The following is a 25755-nucleotide window of genomic DNA, read 5'->3' as shown; positions in this document are numbered from 1 at the left end:
CGCTCCAGTCAGTGGCGTTGTCTCCCTCGTCCTCAACGATCATGTTATGCATTATGATACATGCATACATGATGTCGGCGATTAGCGGACGGTGCCAACCACGGGCCGGTCCCTTCACTATAGCCCAACGTGATTGGAGAACTCCTAATGCGCACTCCACATCTTTCCGAGCCGCCTCTTGCTTTTTGGCAAACAACTTCCTCCTATCCGTAGTCGGACATGTGATGGTCTTCACGAACACGGGCCATCTAGGGTAGATCCCGTCTGCCAGATAGTACCCCATAGTGTACCGACGGTGGTTGGCCGTGAACTCTACGGTAGGCGCTCGCCCGGCACACAAGTCGTTGAACAATGGAGACCCGTTCAACATATTGAGGTCGTTGTTCGACCCAGCGACTCCAAAGTAGGCATGCCAGATCCACAACCGTTGGTCGGCAACGGCCTCCAACACAATCGTTGGATGCGAGCCCTTGTGCCCGCTAGTGAATGCTCCTCTCCAAGCCATCGGACAATTCTTCCACGGCCAGTGCATATAGTCGATGCTGCCCAGCATCCCCGGGAAGCCGTGCCTCTCCTCGTGCATTCGCACCAATCTGCGAACATCGTCGGACGTTGGCTTTCTCAAGTATGTGTCCTTGAATGCTTCGATCACTGCCCGACAGAATTTGGCTAGGCAAGCGCGTCCAGTATGCTCGCTCACATGGAGGTACTCATCAAACATATCTGCAGCTGTTCCGTAAGCGAGTTGGCGGAGGGCGGATGTGCATTTCTGTAAAGTCGATATACTTTGCCGCCCGACAGCATCGAAGGTTTGCATAAAGTACGCGTCACGAGCCACAACTGCGTTGACAATGCGCAAGAACACATTCCTCCGCATCCGGAACCGGCGACGGAACATCTGATCACTCCATCGAGGATCTGCAGAGAAATAATCCATGAAAAGCCGCAAACCAGCTTGTTCACGGTCTCGGTGGATATACATCCGAGTACGAGGTACCCGGTCGTGTTGCTCGTTCCACGCTTGGATAGCAGCTTGATAGCGTTCCACCTCGTTGTTGATTTCTTCTTGGATTGCGGGCATCGCCGTCTCTAACATTCGAGCCATTTGAGCTTCGATTGCTCGTTGGCCTTCACGCCGAGGATTCATTTTTCGAATTTTATGGTGAGTGAGAGGGAATGAAGTTGAAGTGATTTGAAAATGGATGGAAGAGTGATATTTATATATTAATTTTCGAATTTTAAAAAAAAAAAAAAATCGGAGGGGACTTGCGGCCCGGCCCGAACGCAAATAACGCCGGGACGGGCCGCAACCGATGCGGCCCGGGCACGCATATCGCCGGCCTGGACGTGACGGAGGGAGAGGCCCCGGGACGCAACTGCGTCCTCGGGACCGGCCTGGGCCGAGCCGCATCGTCGTCCAACGCTAAACACGGGCCGGGACTCGCGAGTTGCGGCCCGGCCCAGTAGCGTTATTCATGCTCTAAAGGATGAAGATAGTTGTTTAAAATTGTGTTTAGGTAGTCTATAAATCAAAACAGAGAGATTGGATATGTTACTAATGGGCTATTAATATGCAGCCCATGTCCGTTTACTGTTAGTTAAGCCCATTAAAAGAAAAAGAGATAAATGTCATTTTTTAAAATTGACCAATATTCATATATGTTTGGACAAATTGCCAAATAAATTAGGAAAGTAGTTAGAATTTTGGTTCGTCCCCCACACTTTTTAAAGATAGAATCACAAATTGCAAATTTCACAATTTTCGCAATTATCCTATCTGTTTACTCTTTTCGGTGAAATATACTCCTATGATGATCTAGCACCGATTTTAAATGCAACACCCACTACAAGAACATGCACCACCATAAGGAAGAGATTTAATATTCATAACAAGTATAGTTATAATATTTTCTCATATTTAAAATATGCTTTCATATTATCACGTGTTTTGTAATTAAACAAATAAGTTGATTCCAAATAAACTTCAAAATTTATAATTTAGTTTTTGAAAATTAAGTAGAATTTTACCATCTTCTTTTATTTACGAGTATTTGACAATTTGTTTGTTTGAGCGAAAATCAAAACTTCATCTTTTATTCGATTTTTCCTTCAATAAACTAATGGGCTTTAACACTTCACCTTCGCGGTTTTGAACATTAAAGTTGGCCCAAATATGATTAGAATAAATGGAAACCAGAATTTTCATTTTTGTTCCATTGTAGATTGTGAGGGCTATAAATGCTCAATCCGCCAACAATTTAAATGGTTAATTCACCAACTATAAATATTCATTCGCCAAATAAAGAGGATCACCTACGGCGAACTCTAATCCATCTCTTAATACATACACACATACATAATAAATGATGATGGGGTATATCACTCATGTATGTGTGTATGTATTAGGAGATGAATTAGGATTTGCCGTAAGTGATTTTTATCGCTCGCCAAAGATTTAAAGATTCGTTTTAACTCGATATTATTTAAATTTTTTTTGAGTTTATAATAAGTAAGTTTCAGTTTTACAGTAACATGACTACATGAGTGCAATAATATAGTAGAGAGTAATCTATTCTATATACAAGATCTAGAAAAAATAAATGAGTCTTTAAATCGCAAACGTCCTAAATTAATAAAAGGGACATTATTTTGTAACCAAAGAAGTAGGAGTATAAAATTTATTACTCAAACTCAAACCCCAATTCCCAAACACACACACATATTGAATTTAGGCGACATAGGTAGAAATTAGGTGCAAAGATAACTACAAAAGAGTTGGTTAGCGTGAATGCATCGAGCAATACCTTTGAATGTAATACTCACCTCACAGAGCATATTATCTTTTAGATTATCTCATATCATCACGTTTAGTTTTAAAAAAACACATGTACTACTATTATTCACAGTAGGAGTACTATTTTTCAATTCTCATAAATATAATAGTCTGACACCTGACCATGAAATCACACGTCGACAACGTATTTTGGAGGCGAAGCTAATTCCCGCATGAAATTAGACGGCGTTCTCCCTCCAATATTGGCCACGCTAAAATAATTGAGTCAAAATCGCTTTATCTGTCAAATGGAAAGACATTGTTTTTTTTCCGGAAAGAGTAGACTAACTTATACTCCTTGAGTCGTATTCTTTTTTAGGCCATCCTACTATAAGTGAGACATTTTCTTTTATGGCAAAAAAATAACACTTTATATCTCATACTCTATCATCTCTTCCACTTTTTCTTTCTATATTTTTTTCACTCATATTTTATTTTCTCTTCATTTAACCACTAAACACTAATACCTAAAAATCTGTATTCAAAAGAAATGTGTTACTCATAATGAGACGAAGGGAGTAATGTTTAGGATCCGAACTTATCTTGTCGACCAAACTCGTATAGTCATATAGTAACTGAACCATAATTTTTATCCTTATTCTTTTAGGACACCTAATTTGCGCCCTTTCGTTATCGTAAACAATGACATTTCTTGAATTTCATTTTCACACAATTACAACCCCAACTAAAATACTATTCCTACTATAGTCTATAACTCGGGACATCGGGCAATGCTGCTTGATATTAATTAAAAACATATAAAATAAAATTACGCCAGCACTAAGATCACGCTTACAAAAGAAACTATAAACACCCTAATGATTGGTTATATTTATTGAAGGAGTCGCTCGAATTTGTTTGAATTAAACTTTTGACTATACATAAAATTTTACTACTACTACTTATTTAAAATCTTTATTAATCTCATGTCCCATTTTCATTGCATTAGTATATTTTAAATTATCAAGTTGGACAGAAGTCAAATATCAAATCCTGTCGAACCATAAAAAAATACATTAATCTTTCCTCGTAATGTTTATCCTAAACCAAACTTAAACAATAGTAATTAATTTCAAGTTAACTCATCTGATCTTAACCAGGGACTGAGCACTAAGCAGGTTTAGTCGTTGTTTTACTTCCTTTTCCTTTAATATGTACGGATGTCATTTTCCTTTAATTCTTTTTCACTTTCCCTTTCTCTTTACTTTAACTTTACTGTATATGTCAATGTACTATGGCCATGTTTGGTTGCCAGGATTCTGTACGAGAAAGTAATATGATTCCTTAAATTTTAAATTTATGTGTTTGTTTCAGTTTTTAATCAAACTGAGAAAGTAATCAGAAGTCGAGAACAAGAAAAGTTAGTACAACTTTCCAAGATTCTGAATCCTAATTTTTCTTAGGTATTCTTTTTCCCAGTTTTAGGATTCTTACCTATTTAAGCAATATAATATAGTTTTATTAATAATAATGATAATAATAATAACAATAACATAATAATAGTAATAGTAATAGTAATAGTAATAATAATTATAATTATAATAATTACAATGTTTTTAAAGTAATTTAAAATTATAAATCATACTTAATTTCACTATAATAAAAAAACTATAATTAAAATCATCATAATTATAACTTATTTTATAATAATTCATAATAATAATAATAATTTATTAAATAATTAAAATATAATTAAATAATATAAATCTTATAATAAATAATAAATATTTTATTTATAAATTAATAATTAATCAATAAAGTCATAGTGCAATTTTAATTTATAAAATTTATTCAATTATAATATTCATAAATATTATAATTATAATATAATAATTATTATATTTTTTGTTATAATAAATGAGTACTGTAATACTCCATGCAACTAAAATTATAAATATATTATTATATATTATGATGGATAATCCATATTTAAACTATCCATCGTAATAATAAATATAATAATATACTTATTATTATTTGTAATTAATAATTATATATAAATTTAAAATCTTGATATTTTTCAAACACAAGAAAGTAATGTCATGTTTGGTAGGGGTGATAACTCATCTAGGGATGGAAATCCATGAACAAAAATGTCATTTTTGTTCATGGATTTCCATCCCTAGATGAGTTATCACCCCTACCAAACATGGTAAGTTACTAGGAATCATATTCTCAGGATTCATTTTCTCAGGAATCATTTTCCTTGCCAACTTTACTTTCCCGCCAACCAAACATGGCCTATAAGTTTTTTATTTTAATAATATAATTTTAAATTTTAATGAACTTCATATAATTTATTGTTTTTGTATGAATTTAATTAGGATTCGTATTTTTTTTTATCATTCTCAATTTTTATAAATCTATCTACAAATATCACGATTTATGGAGCTGAAATATGGATTGGTATGCTAGATAGTTAAACTTTAAATTTGGGTTATTGCACTTTGTTCACTTTCTAGTACTGTACTACACAAAATTTGGGCACATTGCTACACTTAGCTTATAAGTTAATCCGTACAACTCATGGTTTGTGCCTTTGTGGAGTCGGTTGTATAAATTGTGTGACCATGAGCACTTTTTATGCTCAGAGAGCAAGCTTGGTCTAATTACCCAAAAAAATAAAATAAAATAAAAAATTATAAGACACCACAAAGGCACTAACCATAAGATTGAAAAATACTCCATAAGAAGTTTCCCAAATACACATGAGTCAAGTGTCATACATATATTAAATTATTAATTGAATCACTACTGTGGACAAAAAATTCTAAAAACATGACTTATGTATGACTCGGAATGTATTTAAGACTACATACTTAAAGAAGGCGCAAAATCTAATTATTGCGTGTAAAATGCAAATATTTCTCAATCCTCCAATTATTTTATTAAATGCAAAGAGAAGAATAAAGTTTGAATCATCACTTTCATTTTCTTTCTTTGGATAGAGAAGAGTCAAACTTGAACTCTGAATCCTCACCTCACCTCACCAATCTACTTGTAAAATAACGTAATATTAAAGATATGCCAAATAAAACCACAAAATCACTATACATTTCCTTATCATTCGGCAATTATCCTTTGGAATATAATAGGCAATAATACGAGATACATATGAGATATATCACAATACTTATCAAAGATAAACTAGTCATAGGAATGGAATGATATGTGGGTAATAACGAGACCTATTGTAAATTTGTAATCGAAGTAGTGAGAAGACGAGTCGAGATATATTAGCACAGAACAAGTAGTGGAAACCGAACTGTCTATATACGTAAACCCAAAACCATCTCACAAATTACATGTTTATGTCTAGATGCAAAATTTCAAAAGTGACAAAGATAGGATCATATGAATGCTAGAAAAAAGCCAACCATTTTTCTATCTTCTTAAACCTACACTAGTAGCCACGTCCCAAATAGAGACCCAATTGTGGCCCCTGTGAAAAAATTGGATAGCACTCACAAGTCAAATATAAGTACCCAAATTAAAGAAAAAAGTAAAAGTAAAACAAACAAATAAGTAGTATATTTCTTACCAAACCCACAAAAAACAGCTATCAACACCAAGAGTTGTTGGCAATTTTAATCAATATTATTGCACCTCCAAACAGTACAACTTCGGTGTAACAGAAACACACGTAATCTAAAGTGGTAACTAAATAGATAAATCATAAATTGAAATCTCACTTATATATATAGCCCATGATATGCCATTCACAATATCACTCAAATAACAACCTTTCTCAACTTTCCTAAAAAAAAATGAAGGTGAAGATAGAAAGCACTAGGCTTGTCAAGCCTTTCTATCAAGACACCACTCCTCTTACAACATCGGATTTTGTCCCATTGTCAGTCTTTGACAAGGCTACATATGACCAACACATAGCCGTGATATATGCCTACAACCCTCCCACCCAATCGAATGCCGCCATCGAGCTAGGGCTCCGGAAGGCACTGGCGGCATATCGCGCGTGGGCGGGAAGGATCGGGGAAGATAGCGACGGGAACCTCGTCGTTCTCCTGAACGACGAGGGCGTCAGGTTTGTGGAGGCATTCGTCGATTATCCCCTCGATCGCACGATGCTCCTCAAACCGTCCCCTTTTCTGTTGACCCTCCACCCTGGCGTGAAGGACGTATCGGAACTTGTGCAAGTCCAGCTCACTAGATTCTCTTGTGGGTCTATGGTGGTGGGATTTACTGCCCACCACCGTGTGGCAGATGGCCACTCATCCAGCAACTTTTTAGTTGCGTGGGGCCAGGCCACTAGGGGGCTTATGATAAGCCCCCTCCCTTTTGATGACCGCACAATATTCCCCCCTCGATGCCCACCAGAAGTCAAATTCCAACATCGAGGGGCGGAATACATACCTAGGAATTTCAAGAAAACCTACCCCTTGATCGACCACGACACGAACGACATCGTGGTGCACAAAGTTCATTACAGTGCTGAGTTCATCTCGAAGCTCAAGGCCAAGGCCTCCCACAACAACAAGCGGTACACCACTATTGAAACCCTATTGGCTCATCTCTGGAGGTCCATAACCCGGGCACGGGGCCTAAACCATTCCGACACGACCAAGCTACGAATCTCGGTCGACGGCCGGTCGAGGCTAAACCCTAAAGTGCCAAATGAGTACTTTGGAAACCTAGTCCTCTGGGCTTTCGTTACAACAAAAGTGAAAGACCTTCTCCACGAGCCGCTCTCGTACGCGACCAGGCTTCTGCACGAGGCGATCGTGAAGGTGAACGACGACTACTTCAAGTCGTTCATCGACTTTGCCACCCACGAGGTGAAGGATGACGGGGAGCTCGTCACGAACACGGAATCGTCGTCCAATCCGATTTTGTGGCCCGATTTGGAGGTCGATAGCTGGCTGAGGTTTCCGTTCTACGACCTCGATTTTGGATGCGGTGGGCCGTACATTTTCATGCCGTCGTTCTCGCCGGTGGAAGGGATGTTGTTTCTTTTGCCCTCATTCTTGGGAGATGGAGGCATAGAAGTCTTTGTTCCATTGTTTCAACAAAGTTTGGAGACATTCAAAGAGATTTGCTATTCTCTTGATTAGGTTGTCGGAAAAGGACAAAACCCTAATTATATCCTCTTTATCGTCGAATTTGGTTATGCATGCATGCTAGCTAAAGCTATAGTTTGATTTTGATTATATTTGTTTGTTGTTTAATTTCTATATGTAGTTGAAATATTATATTTGGTGATATTGGGAAATACCTTACCTACTCTTTTGTAACTTGGTTATATAATATCCAATAATACAGTTTTTGTTTATTGTTTTTTCTAGTTTTTTAATTTTATTTTCCCGGTGTTATTTGGACTAATTAAGTAGATAGTCCTGCGTATGTGGAAGTAAGATGTGAGGGGGGAAATTAATTAAATGTGTTGGTGGCTACCCATATACTTGCTACTATTCAATTTAATTTTCTCCTAAATATTAAGTACGTTATTATCTTTCAACTTGAATAATAACAATTCTTGTTTGTTAATTGTATGCATATTTTTATTCCATACCAAAAGCCGCTTCTTCACAAAGTTGAGTTGTTTACATCCAAAATGAAGAGTTGTAATGGATAATTACAATGCAAATTGTAGGAGAATTCTTGTTTCTCTTAACATATATGATAGGTAATATCAATGTAAATTTTTTGGAGAATATATATCCTAGTATATACCTTTAGCATATGATGAGATCTTATCTTATTTACGACTTTGACATCAAAATACATGCTACGAATTATTGTCATCATCTAATGATACGCAACAAAAATTTTCGAACAATAATAAGATCTAGATTATTATTGATATTGCATGTTGAGCAAGTGGATTACATAATAGAATAAATACTTATCTTGTTGGGTAATTCGTTCCTGGTTTGATCAAATTATGCAGGTGATCAATTATCAATACGACTCTCCAACGGAGAAAGTTGGAAAATCCCTTATTAAATAGTGTATATACCGTATAAAAACTTGTTTTTTAAGGACACAAAAATTGAGACGCAATTACTTGCATTGGATTTTTTTTTTTAAAAATAACAACAATTTAGGAAGCAAAAGAAAGTGTTCCTAAATGAAGGACATATTAACTTAATCTTTAGTTTTTTAGGACGCTTCCGTTTGTGTCCTCTAATTTTAGCATGGACACTAACAATAAGAACGTTTTTTGAAGCGTTGGTGATATATTTAGAACCACAAATTAGAGCCCTTAGTTGTATTAAAAAATATCCTTTAACTTTTGTTTGTTGTTGTAGTGATTTTAGTATTTGACAAAAGAATTAAATTTTCCGCTTTCTCTAAAACTCAGATAAATATAGTATAACTGTTTCATGGTTCACGAGCCCACATATAAACTTATATTTTTGTCTACATTATTAATTACTTAATTAACTGAAATTCAATATCTTCACCAAACTCGCCTTTCCAACCATTCATAAATTTTGACTAATTAAGGAGAACCATAACTTATAATGTATTGTACGAAAAAACATCTAAAAGAATAAATGGTTTTATATTTATTTCTCTTTAGAATTGTGAGAGCTAAAGAGACCAAATTGATGTTAATCAAACAGAATGCTATTGTTAGGTTATCCCGTAGAATTCTTCCATTTTAGAGTGCTTTTAGACCTATTGGGATTCATTTTCCGTTCATAAGTCGAGAGTCGAGGCAAAAATGAAGCTTGAATGAAGAAAGTGAAGAAGAAAAGAAATAAAGAAGTTCGCATCAACAATGGGATTGATTAATGTTAGTCCTAGATGAATCTAGACTGATTTTGGGGATGATCACAAATGAACTAGAAAGATTTGCGTAAGTTGTAGTAAAATTAAAATGTCAAAAAGTATTAGGTAATGACAGCATCATGCATGTTTAATATGTTTGTAATATGTACTTAAATTATAAAAATATACTCTAAACCAAATTCAGCCCAGATAAATTGAAATTAGAAAAATAAATATAATATCCAACCTAACCAATTGCGTAAAGAATTGGAACTTTGCGTTTGCAACGTGACATGTATGATTATAGTTAACCTGTCATGCAGCTACTTAATCACTTGTTATTGCACTACATATATTGTGAGTCGTTTTCACAATCATTTTAATTGACTTGTTTTCTATGTTAATTAATCGATATCCTATATGATTTTGACTTATGGTTTGCGACGACAACAAATTTGGTTTTGTCGTTCAGATTTTAAATCATAATTAGGTGTGAATTTTCGAGTTTTCTCGTAACGTCGCCTACTTCACTTTTCGGGCTGAAATTTAAATATATCTTTGAAAGAGAATTTGTCATTTAATCATAAGGATATCTAGTTATTCATAATTTCTAAAATAGCTAATCAAACTGTAATGTTTCTAATTTTTATATTTTTGTAACTAGAGTACAATTATGATGAAATTTATTGAATTTTTGCATAATTTTTTTTATCATTATATCATATAAATAACAATTATTTAAAATTGACCACTATAAAATGCCAGATTTTTCTAGAAGTAATAACAATTACTATAATATAAATAGCAAACTTTATCAGAATTTTAGTTGTATGAGACAATTTTGGAAGAATGGAAGGTACCAAAGTTATGGTTCCATTCAATACTTTTAAAAGTTATGGTATTGACTAGACCAATCAAAAGTTTTGATTTAAATGACAAGTTTATCTATTTTCTATGCGTGAGTTTGTTTGGTTGGCGTGTGTTATGTGATTTACTGTTCAAAATATAAGTTCTTCGATTTGGAGTTTATGCGAGACAATTCTTCTCTAGTGGATGAAGTTAGTTGTTTTGTTTTCTTCCACCTATTTTACTTCTATAATAGTTTTGTTATAATTTTTTGTAATGTTGCTATTCATGGACCTAATTTTGTAGAGTAGCTCTTTTTTTAAAAAAATTAAATTACAAACTACAAATTACCAATAGTGGAGCAGCCAATTTTGGAGTAGCTCGTCATATTTTCTATTTAAACATCTTATAAAATGTAAAAAAACGAGGCTCCTTTCCATATAAGAAAAAAAAGCCTAAAATTTATATGTATTGATATGAAAAAATGTGTTTAAATTTTTTTTGTGAAAAGTGTGTTTTAAAATTATTTGTACTCCTACATGTTTAGTCTTACTCGATTTACCTGATAAATTGTCTAAGACACCCTTATGATAATAGAATATAATCATATATTATTATAAAATTTATGCACATTCATTAGTGAGATTACATCAAATATTGGTTTGACGAGTTCAATTTTTTCACTGAATATATCCGGTTTGATAAGAATACACTAAAAACATTGTTGTATAAAATTTGAATATTTTCCTTAAAATATATATGCGCAAATGGATTTTGTGAACAAATTAATAGCCCAATACAAAGAAGGGCCTAGTTAGATAAGATCGTGGGCTTTCAAGGGTTCTCGTTGACCCAAATATTAGAAATCAGTTTTTTCTTAGCCCATTAGTTTAACGTATTTTCTTTGTTCTTTTTTTTTTACCAATATAGTTATAAATTTCTTTACATAGCTTGAATTTCTTAATATAGTTATGAGTAATGTTTCGTGGCACGGATGAAGTATACTGTAATATTGCTCCATTTCATAGAAGAATAAGAAAAGGGAAAACATTAGATAATAAAAAAATTAAGAAAAAGGAAAATAAATGAGAAAATGTAAAAAGAAAAAAAAAAAAGTGCTACATAAAACTATGGTGACCTGTCACTCTGTCGCATATATAGCATGCACGCGCCTGGGCCCCTGTACGCTGGGAGCCGCATGCAGCTGGCAGGTCCGTTGAAATGTGATCGAACGAGCCCACATGGCAGAGTAAAGTGGGTTAGGCCATCCAAAACTCATCCTTTAAATTCTTTTTTCAGTGCATTTTTCATGGATTTTTCATGGATATCATGTTACTTTTTATCTCATCACTTACTTAGGAAATAATATGCACAATCCACCATTTCCTTTCCCTCCCTTAATATATACTCATGCTATCTGTTATTAACATATTTTATGAAATATAAAGGAAAGTGAGTGGAAGATAGTGAAGTGTGAGACACATTTTTATAGTAAAAGTAAGCTAGGATTCTTAATCGCGAACGGACTAAAATAGTGAATTGGAACACCTAACGGCGGACGAAGGTAATATATGCCAAATTTTAGTGTGTCACCTAATTGATTTGATAAATCTTGTTTTCATTCGTGGCAAAATAAGATAAATTTACGAAGTCCAAATTCGGACATCAGTATGCAGAAAACCATGCATCGCTAATGATCTCCAAAAACAAATAAGATTTCCTCTTTATACTCGAAAATTCCAAATTATTCGATTTAAACTCTACACTCAAATTGCATAATAAACAAGTATGTATATGCATATGATTTTCTTTTTACATTCGAAAATTCCTAATTATTCAATTCAAACTCTCCACTCAATCTGCATACATTCTGTATTCGTATATGGAGTATTATCAATGTTGTATAAAGTCGATGAAAATAGCAACAAAAATTAATGCAATTTAGGTCTATGAGATGCTTGGACCCCTCTATAATTTGGACAATACCACAGCATTTTGCCAAATTTTGGTGAACTTCAACTGGTCCTAAGAAAATTGATTTGGACTTCATACAATCATCTAGAATCTATATTTCGAAATGCCAAATTTGGACAATCAATAGGAAATAATATTACTAATAAAATCGATTTTATACTGGAGGATTCGATTTAAAATCTCCCAAAAATCATTTAATTTAGTTTTAATTTGATTTCTCAAATATCGCAAAAAGCTAGTTTCCATGGAGACCATAACTCCACATCTCAACAAATCCAACTTTTACTATTACCAATGAATAATTGAATTAGCTGCATCTCCAATTCCAATTAACATTTCCATAATAAATTCAAAAAAAAAAAAAAAACCGCAATAATATCTGATTTTCTTGGCCAACAAAAAGAAATGAAATAATAAAACCCTAATTTCTGATGAGAAGAATCTAGGGCTACGGGATCTCCGATCATCTTCAAATCCTCCGATTTTGGTTGAATCAACTAATGGCGGAGGAGGCGACGGCGGTGGATACGAACGGCGACGACCGGAGCGAGACCAGCGACTACACCTCGGAGGACGAGGGGACCGATGACTACCGGCGCGGCGGATACCACGCCGTGCGCGTCGGCGACACCTTCAAACACGGAAGATACGTTATCCAGAGCAAGCTTGGCTGGGGACACTTCTCCACCGTCTGGCTAGCCTGGGACACTCAGAAATCAGTATGTTTCTGTATATACTCAAACATACCTTCAAACATTTACCGTTTATTTGTGTGCAATCTCTCATTATAATATTCCCAATCTATTGAATACTGTGGTTTTCGATTGGATGAAACTTTTCGAGATTCCGATTATGTGTTTTCTTTTTGTATAGGATGCTCATTTGTTGAAGAAGGTTCAATAGGTTTGAGCTGTGGGGGTAATAAAATGTAGTAACTGTTTAAATTGAACATGCCTATTTGCTGTGAGAGGGGTGTTTTCTTTGGTTTATTGCTTCTTGTTGTACACATTGTTGCTTATCTTGTTTCTGTTTTAAAGAAGTTAGCTAGCTATGTGTTATTAGAAATGTTCATTACTGGTTAACCATGTTGATTGAGTTTACTATATTGTTGTAGAACAATTGAGTCATGAACTTCAAGAGATTTTCTTCTCTTGCTCTTAGTATTACATAATCTTTACTCAGTATAAAGTTCGAAGGTGTGTGTTGTAACTTGTAAAGATCAACTCCTGTTGAAATAAAATGAGGTTGCTTACTTGTTGTCTCACTTGAATTGGGTATAATTTTCTGTTAGAGGATTCACATATTGGGAGTAGATAGTTGAGCAAGCAAGATGTGTCGATGTGCGTTGTGTATGTCTGTTTGTGTGTGTCCGAGTTAGGGATGGGGAGGGGTTTGGTGTCTTTAAGACTGCTTGAGCTATAGTTTAGAAAATGCCAAGTTGTCTTGGTTATTAAATGGGGTCTGATATATTTATCTTCCTTTTTTCTGTTTTCTTATCTGCTAATAGATACATGTAGCTTTGAAAGTACAAAAGAGTGCGCAACACTATACAGAAGCAGCAATGGACGAGATCACTATTCTAAAGCAAATTGCCGAAGGAGATCCGGAAGATAAGAAATGTGTGGTGAAGCTTTTGGATCACTTCAAGCATTCAGGGCCAAATGGGCAACATGTTTGCATGGTCTTTGAGTACTTAGGCGACAATCTTTTGACCCTGATTAAGTATTCAGACTACAGAGGGGTGCCGCTTCACATGGTTAAAGAAATATGCTTCCACATTTTAGCGGGATTGGATTATTTGCACCGGCAACTGTCGATAATACACACAGATCTGAAGCCAGAGAACATATTACTTCTTTCAACGATAGATCCAGCTAAAGATCCTAGAAAATCAGGTGCAGAACTTATACTCCCTTCCAATAAAAGCAAGATTGTGTCAGAGCCGGAGGCATCTAAAGATGCTAAGGTTTCTCGTGGTGATCTGACTAAGAACCAGAAAAAGAAGATCCGGAAAAAGGCTAAGCGAGCTGCTCAGAAGTGTGCTGGGAAGGAAGAAACTGAGCCAGATAATGAGGCAAGTGGACCTGAAGAATCTCAGAGGGATGATAATGCTAATGGAAGGTCCATTGACAAACGAAGCAATAAATCAGTTACCGAAGCAACCAGTGGTGGGGAAAATGGTGCATGCCAAGGAACAAAAGGCAACAAGAGAGGCAGCCGGTCAGCAAGGCAGAAGCTCTTGGCTGAGGTTGAACTGAAATGCAAATTGGTGGATTTTGGGAACGCCTGCTGGACTTACAAGCAGTTCACCAGTGACATTCAAACTAGGCAGTATAGGTGCCCTGAGGTCATTTTAGGATCCAAGTACTCTACGTCTGCTGATATGTGGTCATTTGCCTGCATTTGCTTTGAGCTCGTCACTGGAGATGTTCTTTTTGATCCACATAGCGGTGACAACTACGACCGCGATGAGGTATGTGCACCTCAGTTTTGTATAAACACCTATAAGCAATTGCAGATCCCCCCACCCCAACTTTTTGTTACATAAATGGTACCTTAGATCAAATGAAATCAATGATAATCAGTAATGAAGGACAGAAACCGCCAATATTGCACTTTACCAAAGTAGAAAACAAAATATGACCTATAAGTGATGCCCGCCCCAAGCCAATTGGCTGTTTCAGGTAGAAATTTGACTTTCAAAATGATCTTTCAGCCTCGCCATCCCTTTCATAAAGCACATAATGTGATGTTAGATTCCTTATTCACTTATATAGTCTTAAATTACTGATTTTATGTTATAATCTGAAGGATCATTTGGCGCTGATGATGGAGCTTCTTGGGATGATGCCACGCAAGGTAAGAGTTTGTTTATCAGTGTCGATAATACCCCAACTCGATATGATTTCCAAATCAATTGATTGAACCTTCTGCGTATATAAAACCTTGTTAAACCTATCTGCAGATCGCATTGGGTGGGCGATATTCACGAGACTTCTTCAACAGATTTGGAGATCTGAGGCACATCAGAAGATTACGCTTCTGGCCTCTCACTAAGGTTCTCAGAGAAAAATACGAGCTCAACGAGAAGGATGCAACTGAGACGGCTGATTTCCTTACTCAGATACTAGATTTTGTGCCCGAGAAAAGGCTGACAGCAGCTCAGTGTCTTAATCATCCATGGATCAGTGGAAGGCACATCACCCCTTCTAATAAACTCAAGGAGGTGGAGAATGGTGGCCCCGAGAACAAGACTGAGAAGGATGCGACAGAGACAATGGAAGTCCGAGTGGGGAACATCGTTATCGACACCACATCAAAAGATTCCAAATCTGCGGCAAGCTCTGTAGCACCATGATAAATTTTGATCAGGCAAGCTCTTTGATTTCTACTGGTACTCCTTTCTGGCGCTTCCTCGATATCCCCGTACGAACGGCCATTTTCTCGTTCGTCTGGATTATGTTGAGGATGATGATCAGTGACCAATTCTTTCAATTTTCGAATGCAAAAGGGAGAATGAGGGTGGAAAGACAAATCCTAACTTGCGTTTGACATATTACCACACAGAACAGATGTCTGTAAAATGTTCGAATTCTTATGGTTGGTGGAATTTGTCACTTTATTGATCTAGGCTTGGTTTTTTTTTTTGGAACTTAATTTGTACTAGTACTATATTTGTGTTCCTTTTTGAGTTTGTCCGAATAGTTGGATGTTGGAAATTATACTATTTTCGAGTATAACTATATTCATAATGATATAAAAAAGATGAAAAAGCCTAAAAAACATTCTCAGCTATTATGAATAAAAATCTTAAAACGTAAACACAAATAAATAAAAGTAATTCTAATGGCATATTCTCTTTGCATACAAAGAATTTGGGTACATTTACTCTTAAAAGTACTTGATTCATAATTTTAGGTAAATACTAAGCATGTTTAGTACTCTGAAAATTCACATATGCTTAAATAGACTTCCTCCAACATTGGGAGAGGAAGCTTTGAACTTCTAAAGCATGGTAAACGAGGTAAGCAACTGAATAAAAGAAGCCAAGGAGAGATAAAAAAACATCCTAACTAAGTTGTGCAATTCTACCGCATCGAATTTAACACCACTAGAAATGTTTAAACAGAGATCCTTCAGCATTGGGAGATTCATCTTTGAACAACTATGACATGTAAACAAGGTAAGCAACGGAGCAGATGTCTCTTCTACACTATCATAAAAAGAGATTTCAAGAATCCTAAGCTTGGGAGCATTCAAGACAAGGCGAGGGATCTGATACCCGATCAGCGCAAGCCTCTCCAGCTCCGGGAGCTCTGCCTCTCCACGTCATAATCATCGTAGTACAACTCGCTTTCAAGATATGGGGTTTTTCAGATTTGGTAAGGAAAGTCGTTTTGGTAAATAATGTGGAGTATGTAGAATAGTATCGATATTCACATATCCGTACTACCCTAAGCTCGGTAGTTTATGGAAATCGTAGCATATGCTACTTTGTGTTGCAAGGGTGGTTCATTATACATGGAGTTTGTATCTTTCCCATTCATAAATTCTCTAATTTATTTTCGTACTTATTTGTTTCCCCAATTTAATTGAATAGAGTCATTAGGTAAAAGGAAGGTTATTGATCAATATTATTTATTAGTTTTAATTTGTATCCTTTCTATGAATTAGGGTTCTGTTATTTTAGGGTGAATGGCAAAAAAACAATCTAGTTTGCCAAATTCTAGTCTAGCCCATGACTTTCATAATAACATATTGAATAAATAAAATTATCAAACGACTCCATTCACCTCTAGATTAAATATTGATCAATATTTACTTTTTGCTGCTTTAAAATTAAGAACTGTACATTTTAGTAGTAGTAGTAGTAGCAGTAGTATAAAATGCTAAAAAAAAGGACAATGAATATTCATTCTAAAAAGATAGGAGTATTTTATATAAATTGAAAATCATGAGATAAAAATAAATTATTACTGCTAACAAAATGAGTAACGAATAAAACTTTTCGAGGTAGAAAAAGCAGCGGGAAAATTGAAACAAAATCGAGAAAAGCATAAACCATAGCTCAAAACGCAAGAGCTAATTGAAGAAATGTCAAATTCAGCTTCTGAAGAGCACGATCACGGTGATGGAGTGGAAGAGTTAGGGGAGTTACGTGAGCCGCCTTATCAGAACCCTTCCGCACCTCCTCACGAGGTACTTTGCCTCAAATTCTATTGATTTTATATCCTTTTACTGTTTTTATTAATGTGTATTTGCGCCAATTGCAATATATCCGTCTACTTCCGGCCTTTTTCCGGATCTTTTTATATCAAATTTATATGCTTTACGGTCATGCGCCCTATGTGTTCGACAAATTGCTGCACAGAAACATCTATTTTTTGCCTTTTGTGATTAAGTTATGATGCTTAGTTGGTGAGCATTATAAATTACTATTATTGTTGGAAGTATGGCTTACTTGGCATTGAGAAGGGAGATAAAGAGTATTGTGATTAGGCTGCTGATTAAAGATGGAGATAATGGTGAGTTTATGATTTTTTTTTGGTGCAGTCATTCGATGTATCAACAACGGTTGATCCAAGTTACGTGATATCTTTGATAAGGAGACTTCTGCCATCGGATGTGAATGGTTTGGTTCGTGAAGAACCAGCAGCTGAAGGCGTAATAGAGGATGCCACAAACTTGCCTGAAAATGGCGGAGAAGCTGAAGCAATGGAATCTTCTGAGAACCATGATAAATTAGAGGGACGAGAACTGTCGAATGGTTATAAAGATGAAGGAGGAACTGTTGGAGAACGAACTTGGGAAGAATGTGGATGTATTTTATGGGATCTTGCCGCAAGTGAAGATCATGCTCAATTTATGGTACCTGTCATCATCATTATCGTTTAAATTTTATTTTTTGCTCAAATCCGTATGCGCCTCCCCCATATGCTAACAAACTTATCTGTAAGTTAGCTTAAGCGGGAAAACGCCAATATGATAAAGAGCTAACTGAAAAAAAACATTATCTAAAGTCGAAAGCATCTATCTTGAAGTCAATAGCTAAATTTGATACTTTGGGTGTGGAGTTTGTACCTTTCATATTGTTCTGAAGATTATGATATGATCCAAATTAACTCATATCGAATATTCATATGTAGGTTCAAAATCTCATCCTTGAAGTGCTTTTGGCTAGTCTTGCAGTTTCTCCATCCTCGCGTATTACTGTAAGTAACTCTTAGTTTGACATGCGTGTCTGATTGTTGTAGCTATTTTGATTGTTTAACATGCATCAAGACATATATTGACTTCCTTAAAGCTTGTCGGATTCACGTATTAAGGTTGTTTTCCGTTACAGGAGATTAGTCTTGGAATCATCGGAAACCTTGCTTGCCATGAAACTGCCAGAAAATGTATAGCCTCTGTTAATGGAATGGTTGGAGCTATAGTTGAGCAATTACTTATTGATGATGTACCTTGCCTCTGTGAGGCCTGCAGGTAATTGATGTCCATTGTTTTCAGATAGTTTGTCTCCTGCTGAGATAAGTTTAAACTTTTTAATATATGGACAAATGCAAGAGGTAACTTAGTAGAATGACTTATCCTGATATTAAAGCAGTGAGAACTACTTCTGACTAGTGTACTTTCATGTTAGGGCCATTGTTTGGTGAAAACAAAGTTTATTCTCTGATAAAACCTTCAATTTGAAAAAAATATAATCAAGAGTACTTCCTTTCTTATATTCCCAACTGCTTTTATTCTCTCAGCCGGTGGGATACAAGTACATTGTGCTTTTAATGTACAGTAAACACCATCAGTATGTGATGTTATTAAATGCAAGGTTAATTGTGTATGATGTTGTCTCAATTACATGTAGTTCAGCATACCTCATACTGTGGATGCTTGTCGTCCAAATGATAGTAGTCAGATTCAACAGGGCGGAGTTTGCAAATACATAGCTCATTCATTTGCATTGTACTGATTGAGGTGACACATTAAGCTTACTCTGACTAATTTTCCATTTTAGGGTGTTAAGCTTGTGCCTGCAAGGAGGTGAAGGTATTATTTGGGCAGAAGCATTGCAGCCGGAGCATATCCTCTCTCGTATCCTCTGGATTGCTGAAAATGCCCTGAATCCACAGCTTATTGAAAGGGTGAAAACCAGTAACTCGGTCTTATCTCCATTTAAAAGTTGCTAGTCTGCAAATTAAGTAATGCATGCCGTAATTGTCGGTTATTCCTGTTACTAAGGTTTGAGTAAAATCTTTGTATAGTACTAGCTAGTACCTTACGCAAGTAATTTCCTGATAAAGTTGAGCTTAGAGGATTTCAGATGATTAGATCATGAAATATTTTTATATTAGTCTATACACTGAGGAGGGGTAAATAAATATTTTGGTATTTCCATGAATAAGATGGTGCAGAATCAACAAAAATATTATAGGGTTGTGAGAATTTAGCTACTGATTGTATCATACAGTTGGTTTAAGAATGAAGTTATGTCATATCTACTGGTTGCTACAATTACATTTTTGTTGTCTCTGTTTCAGTTGTTACCACTGCCTGTAATTTAAAGATATCAGGACATCAGGATATGTTGAAATAAGAATGTCATTATAATTTGAGAGTGTTTAATCTGATTCTCATGGAGTTCAAGTGGGAAAATTACATTTGGAAGAAGAACCGCCCCTAATGATAAGATAACAATGACTAGCTAAGTATGTGTAATTTTTTCTTATAGGTGATTTTTTTAGGCAATCTCACTATACATTGTCTCTGTCTGCATCTCAAGTTTTTATTCTATTTTCAGAGTGTAGGTTTATTGATGGCTATTTTGGAGAGTCAACAGGAAGTAGCAACTATTCTTGTTCCACCTTTGTTGAAATTGGGCCTTTCAAGTCTTCTGATTAAACTCTTGGCTTTCGAAATGACCAAATTAAAGGAAGATAGGACGCCTGAGAGGTATAACTTTGTTTCTTTTGGAATTATTTGGAACAATGCATTCACTGTTTCGTTGTTGCCATGCTACAGTTCTGTGGTTGGCACATTGTACATTTTGTGCTTAAAGTTGTGCAGTCAAATTTTGTGTTATCAGATTATAAATATAATTCATGCCCCAAGGTTCATATATGCTCAATAACTCTATTATGGTTCACACCTTTGAACATTTTCTTTCTCCAATGTTAGTTTGTTACTTGTGCCCGCTCTATCACATTTGCAGACATATATGAACAATATATTTGGTTAAAAGGAAGTGGAGTATATGTTTGTGTGTCAGTTTCTGTTAACTTTTATAGTATCTTCTTGTGGGTGAGAATCATAGCAGTGTAGTAAATCATAAATCAACGAAATGTGATAGGCTAGCAAGATGGTGCAATAATACCTACTGCAGCTGGATTACCTCATCTGATTCATACTGCATCAGGTATAGTGTGCTGGATCTGATTCTACGGACAATTGAAGAGCTCTCGACTATGGATAACTGTTCAGAAGAAATATGTGAAAATAAAGAGCTGTTACAATTAGCACGAGAGCTGATCGATCTTCCTGATAAATTCGAGGTATACTATACTTACCAAAGATGCCACTAATCACCGGGCACGCCTTACCTGGTAGAATACATATTCATGTCATGTATGTTGCTTCCCAATACTAGACAACATTAACAGTCTTATGCACTGTAATCTTTTAGGCTTTTAGCAATGTTTGTTGATTTTTATGAAACAAAATTAGTCTAGATCAACAATACAGCACCTAACTATGTTCCATGTGAAATGGAGTTCATTCGTTCTCTACTCATAAGAGTAACACGGTTCCCAAATTATTTTAACAAATCTCGAATTACATGCTTGAGGCTGGTGCTGTGTTTCTCATTTCAACTCCAGTGTTAAATGGGAGAGTTCTATAACACCTTCCTGTTTTGATTTTAACTTTTTTTTCTTCTGAAATTGTACATCCCTGGAGGTTGCCAGTTCTTGTGTGACTGCTGCAGTGTTGATAGCGAATATCCTTACTGATGCAACCCACTTCACTTCTGACTTATCACAAGGTAAATCTTTCCATAATACAGCAGAAAATGTTCCAGCTATTAGAATCATTGGCCGTGATACTTTGGTTTGTTCAGATTTGAACTTCTTGAAGGGTCTATTTGATGTGTTCCCCTTTGCTTCTGAGGACACAGAAGCTCAGACTGCGATTTGGAGCATTATTTCGAGAATATTGACAGTACTTCAAGAAAGGGAGATGACTCCAGCAATATTGAACTTTCTCGTTTCAATTCTTGCAAGCAAATTGGATCTGATTGAAGATGAACTCCTTGCCCACCCATCCGATCATGAAGAACAAAGTACTTCTGATACTTCTGGCGCTAAACTTGACGCCAGACTTGTTTCTGTATCCTTCTTTGTCACAAATGGTGGCAAATTGTTTTGAATTTAACATATTTATTTTCCAGGATTCCTTTGTACATCATTCCCTATCACTTTGTTCCCTTTACTTACTTGGCAGATGAAAAGAACCTTCGATATTTTGACGTATTGGAAATCATCCGATGATAGCATAAAGAACACATCTTTTGCTGAAGGCTGCTGCATTAAGGAAGAAGATGTTGATAAACTGTTGGATCTCTGTCGCAAAGCTTCCAGGTGAGAGAAACTGCTCTGTTTCCTATCACTCACCTGTGGGGCATCTGACCTCCATGTTTAGATAGGTCGGTGTCTTGTTTCGATTTATGCTGCATAAATTCAAAACTTACAGCAGTGTTCATCTCCTGAATCTGATTGTCTCTAAATCGTTATAGTCACTTATAAAGACCGCTTTCCCTTTAGACGGTTTGCAGATTAACTTTTCGACAACGTTTGAGTATGGTTATCTTGTTTCAGGTTTACTACCAGCCTATAGTTGGCAATCTGGATTCTAGAATGAGGATCTGGACGAACTTGACCTAGATGTGGCTCTCTCATCAAGAAAGAACTCAAAATGTAGTGCTGTGAAAACTCAATTCTAGAGTTGATCTTGGATTTCAAAGTTGGCTCCAAGTGTGATTCTTTTCAGCATATGTTATATCAAATTTTAAATTTGGTTTTGTTTCTTTCAAATTTTGGTTACGTTCGATTTAAAATTTTGGCAAATTTAAGTTATTGGTTCAGTTAGGATTCGATGTATAAAAACTTGTAAAAACTTGACTTTATTTTTAATACTATTATACAACTTAAAAACAAACTTTATTTGTGTTGGTTTGGATTTGTTAATTGGTTGATGCGATATTTATTTTTGTGTTAATTACAAAAATAAATTAAAATTTTTTATATATTTGTTCAATTTAATTTTATAGATTTAGTTTTTTTAGTTTGGACTTTGCTCTTTTCAGATTTTTCTTTTGTAAATATTTGTGCAATTTTAATTTTTCAGTTTGGTTCAATTTTATAGTTCGGATTTCAATAATTCAGATAATTCGATCGGTAAAAATTTCAATTCCTCAATTCGATTCAATATTAGTGAAAAACCCAACTACAAATCGAATACTCATTTAAATTCACAAGTAAACATATCAACCAAATGCAACTTGAGGGTACTGATAAAATGCAAACTTATATATTGTACAAACTTAAAATTCCTCAACACAACTTCAACACAGTTTCAATATAATATCAATATAGTATAAAATTTCAAGATTTTAATGTCAAAACAATATTAACAAATATCAATACAACATCAATCATTGACTACCGTTAAAATTCTGTTGACATATTCCTGTTGATATTTTTTTATGATTTGTTAACATTTTTCAATGGTCTAGGATCATAGTTTTTGAGTTTGTACAATATTTAGAGTTTTCATTTGATCATCCATGCAACTTGAAATGTATCTAAATTGTTGGGTTTAGTTACTTTTTAATCTATAAATATATAAAAGGGGAGTTTTGGGAATAATTACATAAATGCCATTAATAATATAAAAAGATTTTTCTAATATACTTATTATATTATTAAATTTGCTTATCAGGTTATGTAACCTAAATGAAATATTAATACCATGATTTTTCATTTTTTTCATGATTAACTACCCACTAATGACATCCATTGCCACTTACCCACTAACCTATTAACTTTGAGATTTATAAAGAGATTTTTCTTTTAATACTGCTACTCTTAATGGTTGATCATCAATCGTGTTGTTTATGCTGCTCTTGAAAGCAGAAGACGAAAACAACTGCCTTCTGTTGTCATGAACCTTGAGGTTCTGTTGAAGACCAAGAAACACAAATTGTGTTAGTAGCTATCCAGGAGGCCAGGATTACAAAGGTTAGTGGTGAAAACATTGAGATATGGATTCACCTTTGTTCGCATATTGTGAAGTGTCGAATGTATAATTTTTTTATGTAGTGCTTTGTATGAATATTAGGTTGATGGCACTCTTATCCATTTGTCTTTCCTGGACATGGTATGGGTGGTAGCAGCTACACGGGAAGTAGGCGATGCGGGGTATACTATTAGGGTATGCAACCATTTTTTTTTTTGGCTAAATGCATGCATATTGATATCGGTTGTATATTTCATGCTATTTTGCTGCATTTTTGTTGATGATTTTGATAGATTTGGCCATCTTCTAATATATATTTATACATTATTTTTATTGACATGTGTTTGTGATTGATCTTTTGTAGTATAGATCTAAAAGTGATTTAAATGATATGTGATTTGTGTGCAATTTTTGGTTTATAAACTTATTTGATTATATGAGTTTTTATTGGTACAATAAATTGCTATCGTATAAATTTGCGATTTTAGAACTTGAAATAATAATATTGTTTCTCATTTGGTATATATATATATGGGGTGCATTATAATGATAACCCCAATTTGTGTGATAACCCTATAACTAAATCTCCACCACACATTTTTAAAATATATGGTCTAGATTTAATCTAACAAAAACTATCATTTTATCAAATAAAACTATCATTTTCGGATATATTAAGGGCAAAATTGTCATTTCATTTTAGAATTTGGTGGGAAAGAAGAAACTTGACTCAGACGTTAACATTCGATTTCTCACAACTCAAACCCTCCCACAATCAAACCCTCCGAATCCCATTTCAAACGCTACGAATCGAAGGAAAAATCATCACAATTCTGGAATATGTCGAAGGAAAACGCTGAAGCTTCACCGAAGAAAGGTTGGATGAAGTTTATTACTTATTTCACTTTTGATTTTGCTCGATTTATCATTTTGCTGAAGATTTTCTCGATTTTTTTTAGATTCTGTAGTTTTTTAGTGTAGATATTTCTTACATTTATACAATATCGTTCATGCATAACAATATTGAGAACAATCTACATATTTAGATTTACATTTTACCGTGCATGCTGCTGGTGTGTGTTTTTCTGCGTTTGTGTGTGTGTTTTGCTTTGTTTACGTGTGTTTTTGCTGTGTGTGTGTTGCTATGTGTTTGGTTGATCTGTTTAAATGTAGAAATTGTGATTTTGCTTGATAAAATGATACTTTGTGAATAGTGTTTTGTTTTACTTAAGTGACAAGTTATGCCCTCTCTACTTTTTTGAACTCATTGAAATTCAGAAAATGATAGTTTCAGATTATAAAATGATAGTTTCATGGGATATGGGATAAAATGATAGTTTCATGGGATAAAATGATAGTTTACATTATAAAATGATAGTTTCATGGGATAAAATGATACTTTATGTTTGTTTGTGTGTGTGTCCTGATGCTAATGCTGCTGTGTTTGTGTGTGTGTTGTTGTGTGTGTCTCTGTGTTTGGTTGATCTGTTTAAATGTAGAAATTGTGCCTTTACTTGATAAAATGATACTTTGGGTGCATAAAATGATAGTTTCTGAAAATGATAAAATGATACTTTGTGGATAGTGTTTTGTTCTACTTAAGTGACAAGTTATGCCCTCTCTACTTTTTTGAACTTATTGAAATTTAGAAAATGATAGTTTCAGAAGATAAAATGATAATTGCACTTGATAAAATGATAGTTTCAGATTATAAAATGATAGTTTTATGGCATATGGGATAAAATGATAGTTTCATGGGATATAATGATAGTTTACATTATAAAATGATAGTTTCATAGGATAAAATGATACTTTATGTTTGTTTGTGTGTGTGTCCTGATGCTAATGCTGCTGTGTTTGTGTGTGTGTTGTTGTGTGTGTCTCTGTGTTTTTGTATGTGTGTGTGTGTTGCTATGTGTTTGGTTGATCTGTTTAAATATAGAAATTGTGCCTTTACTTGATAAAATGATACTTTGGGTGCATAAAATGATAGTTTCTGAAAATGATAAAATGATACTTTGTGGATAGTGTTTTGTTCTACTTAAGTGATAAGTTATGCCCTCTCTACTTTTTTGAACTTA

At 34.8% G+C, this 25755-nt stretch overlaps 3 protein-coding genes across 10 annotated transcripts; all 3 read left to right on the top strand.

The window, feature by feature from the left end:
• The first annotated feature begins 6600 nt into the window (after positions 1-6600).
• Positions 6601-8128, top strand: LOC125209580 (agmatine coumaroyltransferase-2-like). The gene has a single exon (XM_048109175.2). The coding sequence runs from the start codon at positions 6601-6603 to the stop codon at positions 7903-7905; it is 1305 nt and encodes a 434-aa protein (XP_047965132.1). The 3' UTR covers positions 7906-8128.
• A 4630-nt stretch (positions 8129-12758) lies between these two features.
• Positions 12759-16115, top strand: LOC125214389 (uncharacterized). Of its 2 annotated transcripts, XM_048115390.2 has the most exons (5): positions 12973-13107; positions 13262-13306; positions 13896-14861; positions 15200-15247; positions 15354-16115. In XM_048115390.2, the coding sequence occupies exons 3-5, from the start codon at positions 13950-13952 to the stop codon at positions 15744-15746; spliced, it is 1353 nt and encodes a 450-aa protein (XP_047971347.1). In that variant the 5' UTR covers positions 12973-13107; positions 13262-13306; positions 13896-13949; the 3' UTR covers positions 15747-16115. The 2 variants fall into 2 exon arrangements, with proteins under 2 accessions (XP_047971346.1, XP_047971347.1); XM_048115389.2 differs by lacking the exon at positions 13262-13306 and having other exon boundaries at positions 12759-13107.
• A 1217-nt stretch (positions 16116-17332) lies between these two features.
• Positions 17333-22470, top strand: LOC125212176 (ARM repeat superfamily protein). Of its 7 annotated transcripts, none has more exons than XM_089067409.1 (11): positions 17338-17587; positions 17942-18256; positions 18535-18600; positions 18732-18871; positions 19401-19527; positions 20184-20335; positions 20733-20934; positions 21338-21422; positions 21555-21766; positions 21881-22017; positions 22255-22470. In XM_089067409.1, exons 1-11 carry the CDS (start codon positions 17483-17485, stop codon positions 22271-22273), a joined length of 1560 nt encoding a protein of 519 aa, XP_088923535.1. In that variant the 5' UTR covers positions 17338-17482; the 3' UTR covers positions 22274-22470. The 7 variants fall into 7 exon arrangements, 5 of the variants coding, with proteins under 5 accessions (XP_088923532.1, XP_088923535.1, XP_088923534.1 ...); XM_089067408.1 differs by having other exon boundaries at positions 17339-17587; positions 21498-21766; XR_016136571.1 differs by having other exon boundaries at positions 17341-17587; positions 20799-20934; positions 21498-21766; positions 21881-22082.
• The last annotated feature ends 3285 nt before the right edge of the window (positions 22471-25755 follow it).

This window comes from Salvia hispanica, chromosome 3 (genome assembly GCF_029641045.1).
Source record: "Salvia hispanica isolate PSC_SH4W2 chromosome 3, Shi_PSC_v1, whole genome shotgun sequence".
NCBI lineage: Eukaryota > Viridiplantae > Streptophyta > Magnoliopsida > Lamiales > Lamiaceae > Salvia > Salvia hispanica.
This window is presented reverse-complemented; position numbering and strand designations above follow the sequence as displayed.

Bases quoted from the DNA above. Each gene is read 5' to 3' on its own strand.
- LOC125209580 (XM_048109175.2), top strand. From the start codon at position 6,601: ATGAAGGTGAAGATAGAAAGCACTAGGCTTGTCAAGCCTTTCTATCAA.
- LOC125214389 (XM_048115389.2), top strand. From the start codon at position 12,889: ATGGCGGAGGAGGCGACGGCGGTGGATACGAACGGCGACGACCGGAGC. The intron at 13,108-13,895 runs GTATGTTTCTGT...ATCTGCTAATAG, and splicing joins CCTGGGACACTCAGAAATCA to ATACATGTAGCTTTGAAAGT. The intron at 14,862-15,199 runs GTATGTGCACCT...TATAATCTGAAG, and splicing joins ACAACTACGACCGCGATGAG to GATCATTTGGCGCTGATGAT.
- LOC125212176 (XM_089067406.1), top strand. From the start codon at position 17,483: ATGTCAAATTCAGCTTCTGAAGAGCACGATCACGGTGATGGAGTGGAA. The intron at 17,588-17,941 runs GTACTTTGCCTC...TTTTTGGTGCAG, and splicing joins CTTCCGCACCTCCTCACGAG to TCATTCGATGTATCAACAAC. The intron at 18,601-18,731 runs GTAAGTAACTCT...TTTCCGTTACAG, and splicing joins CTCCATCCTCGCGTATTACT to GAGATTAGTCTTGGAATCAT.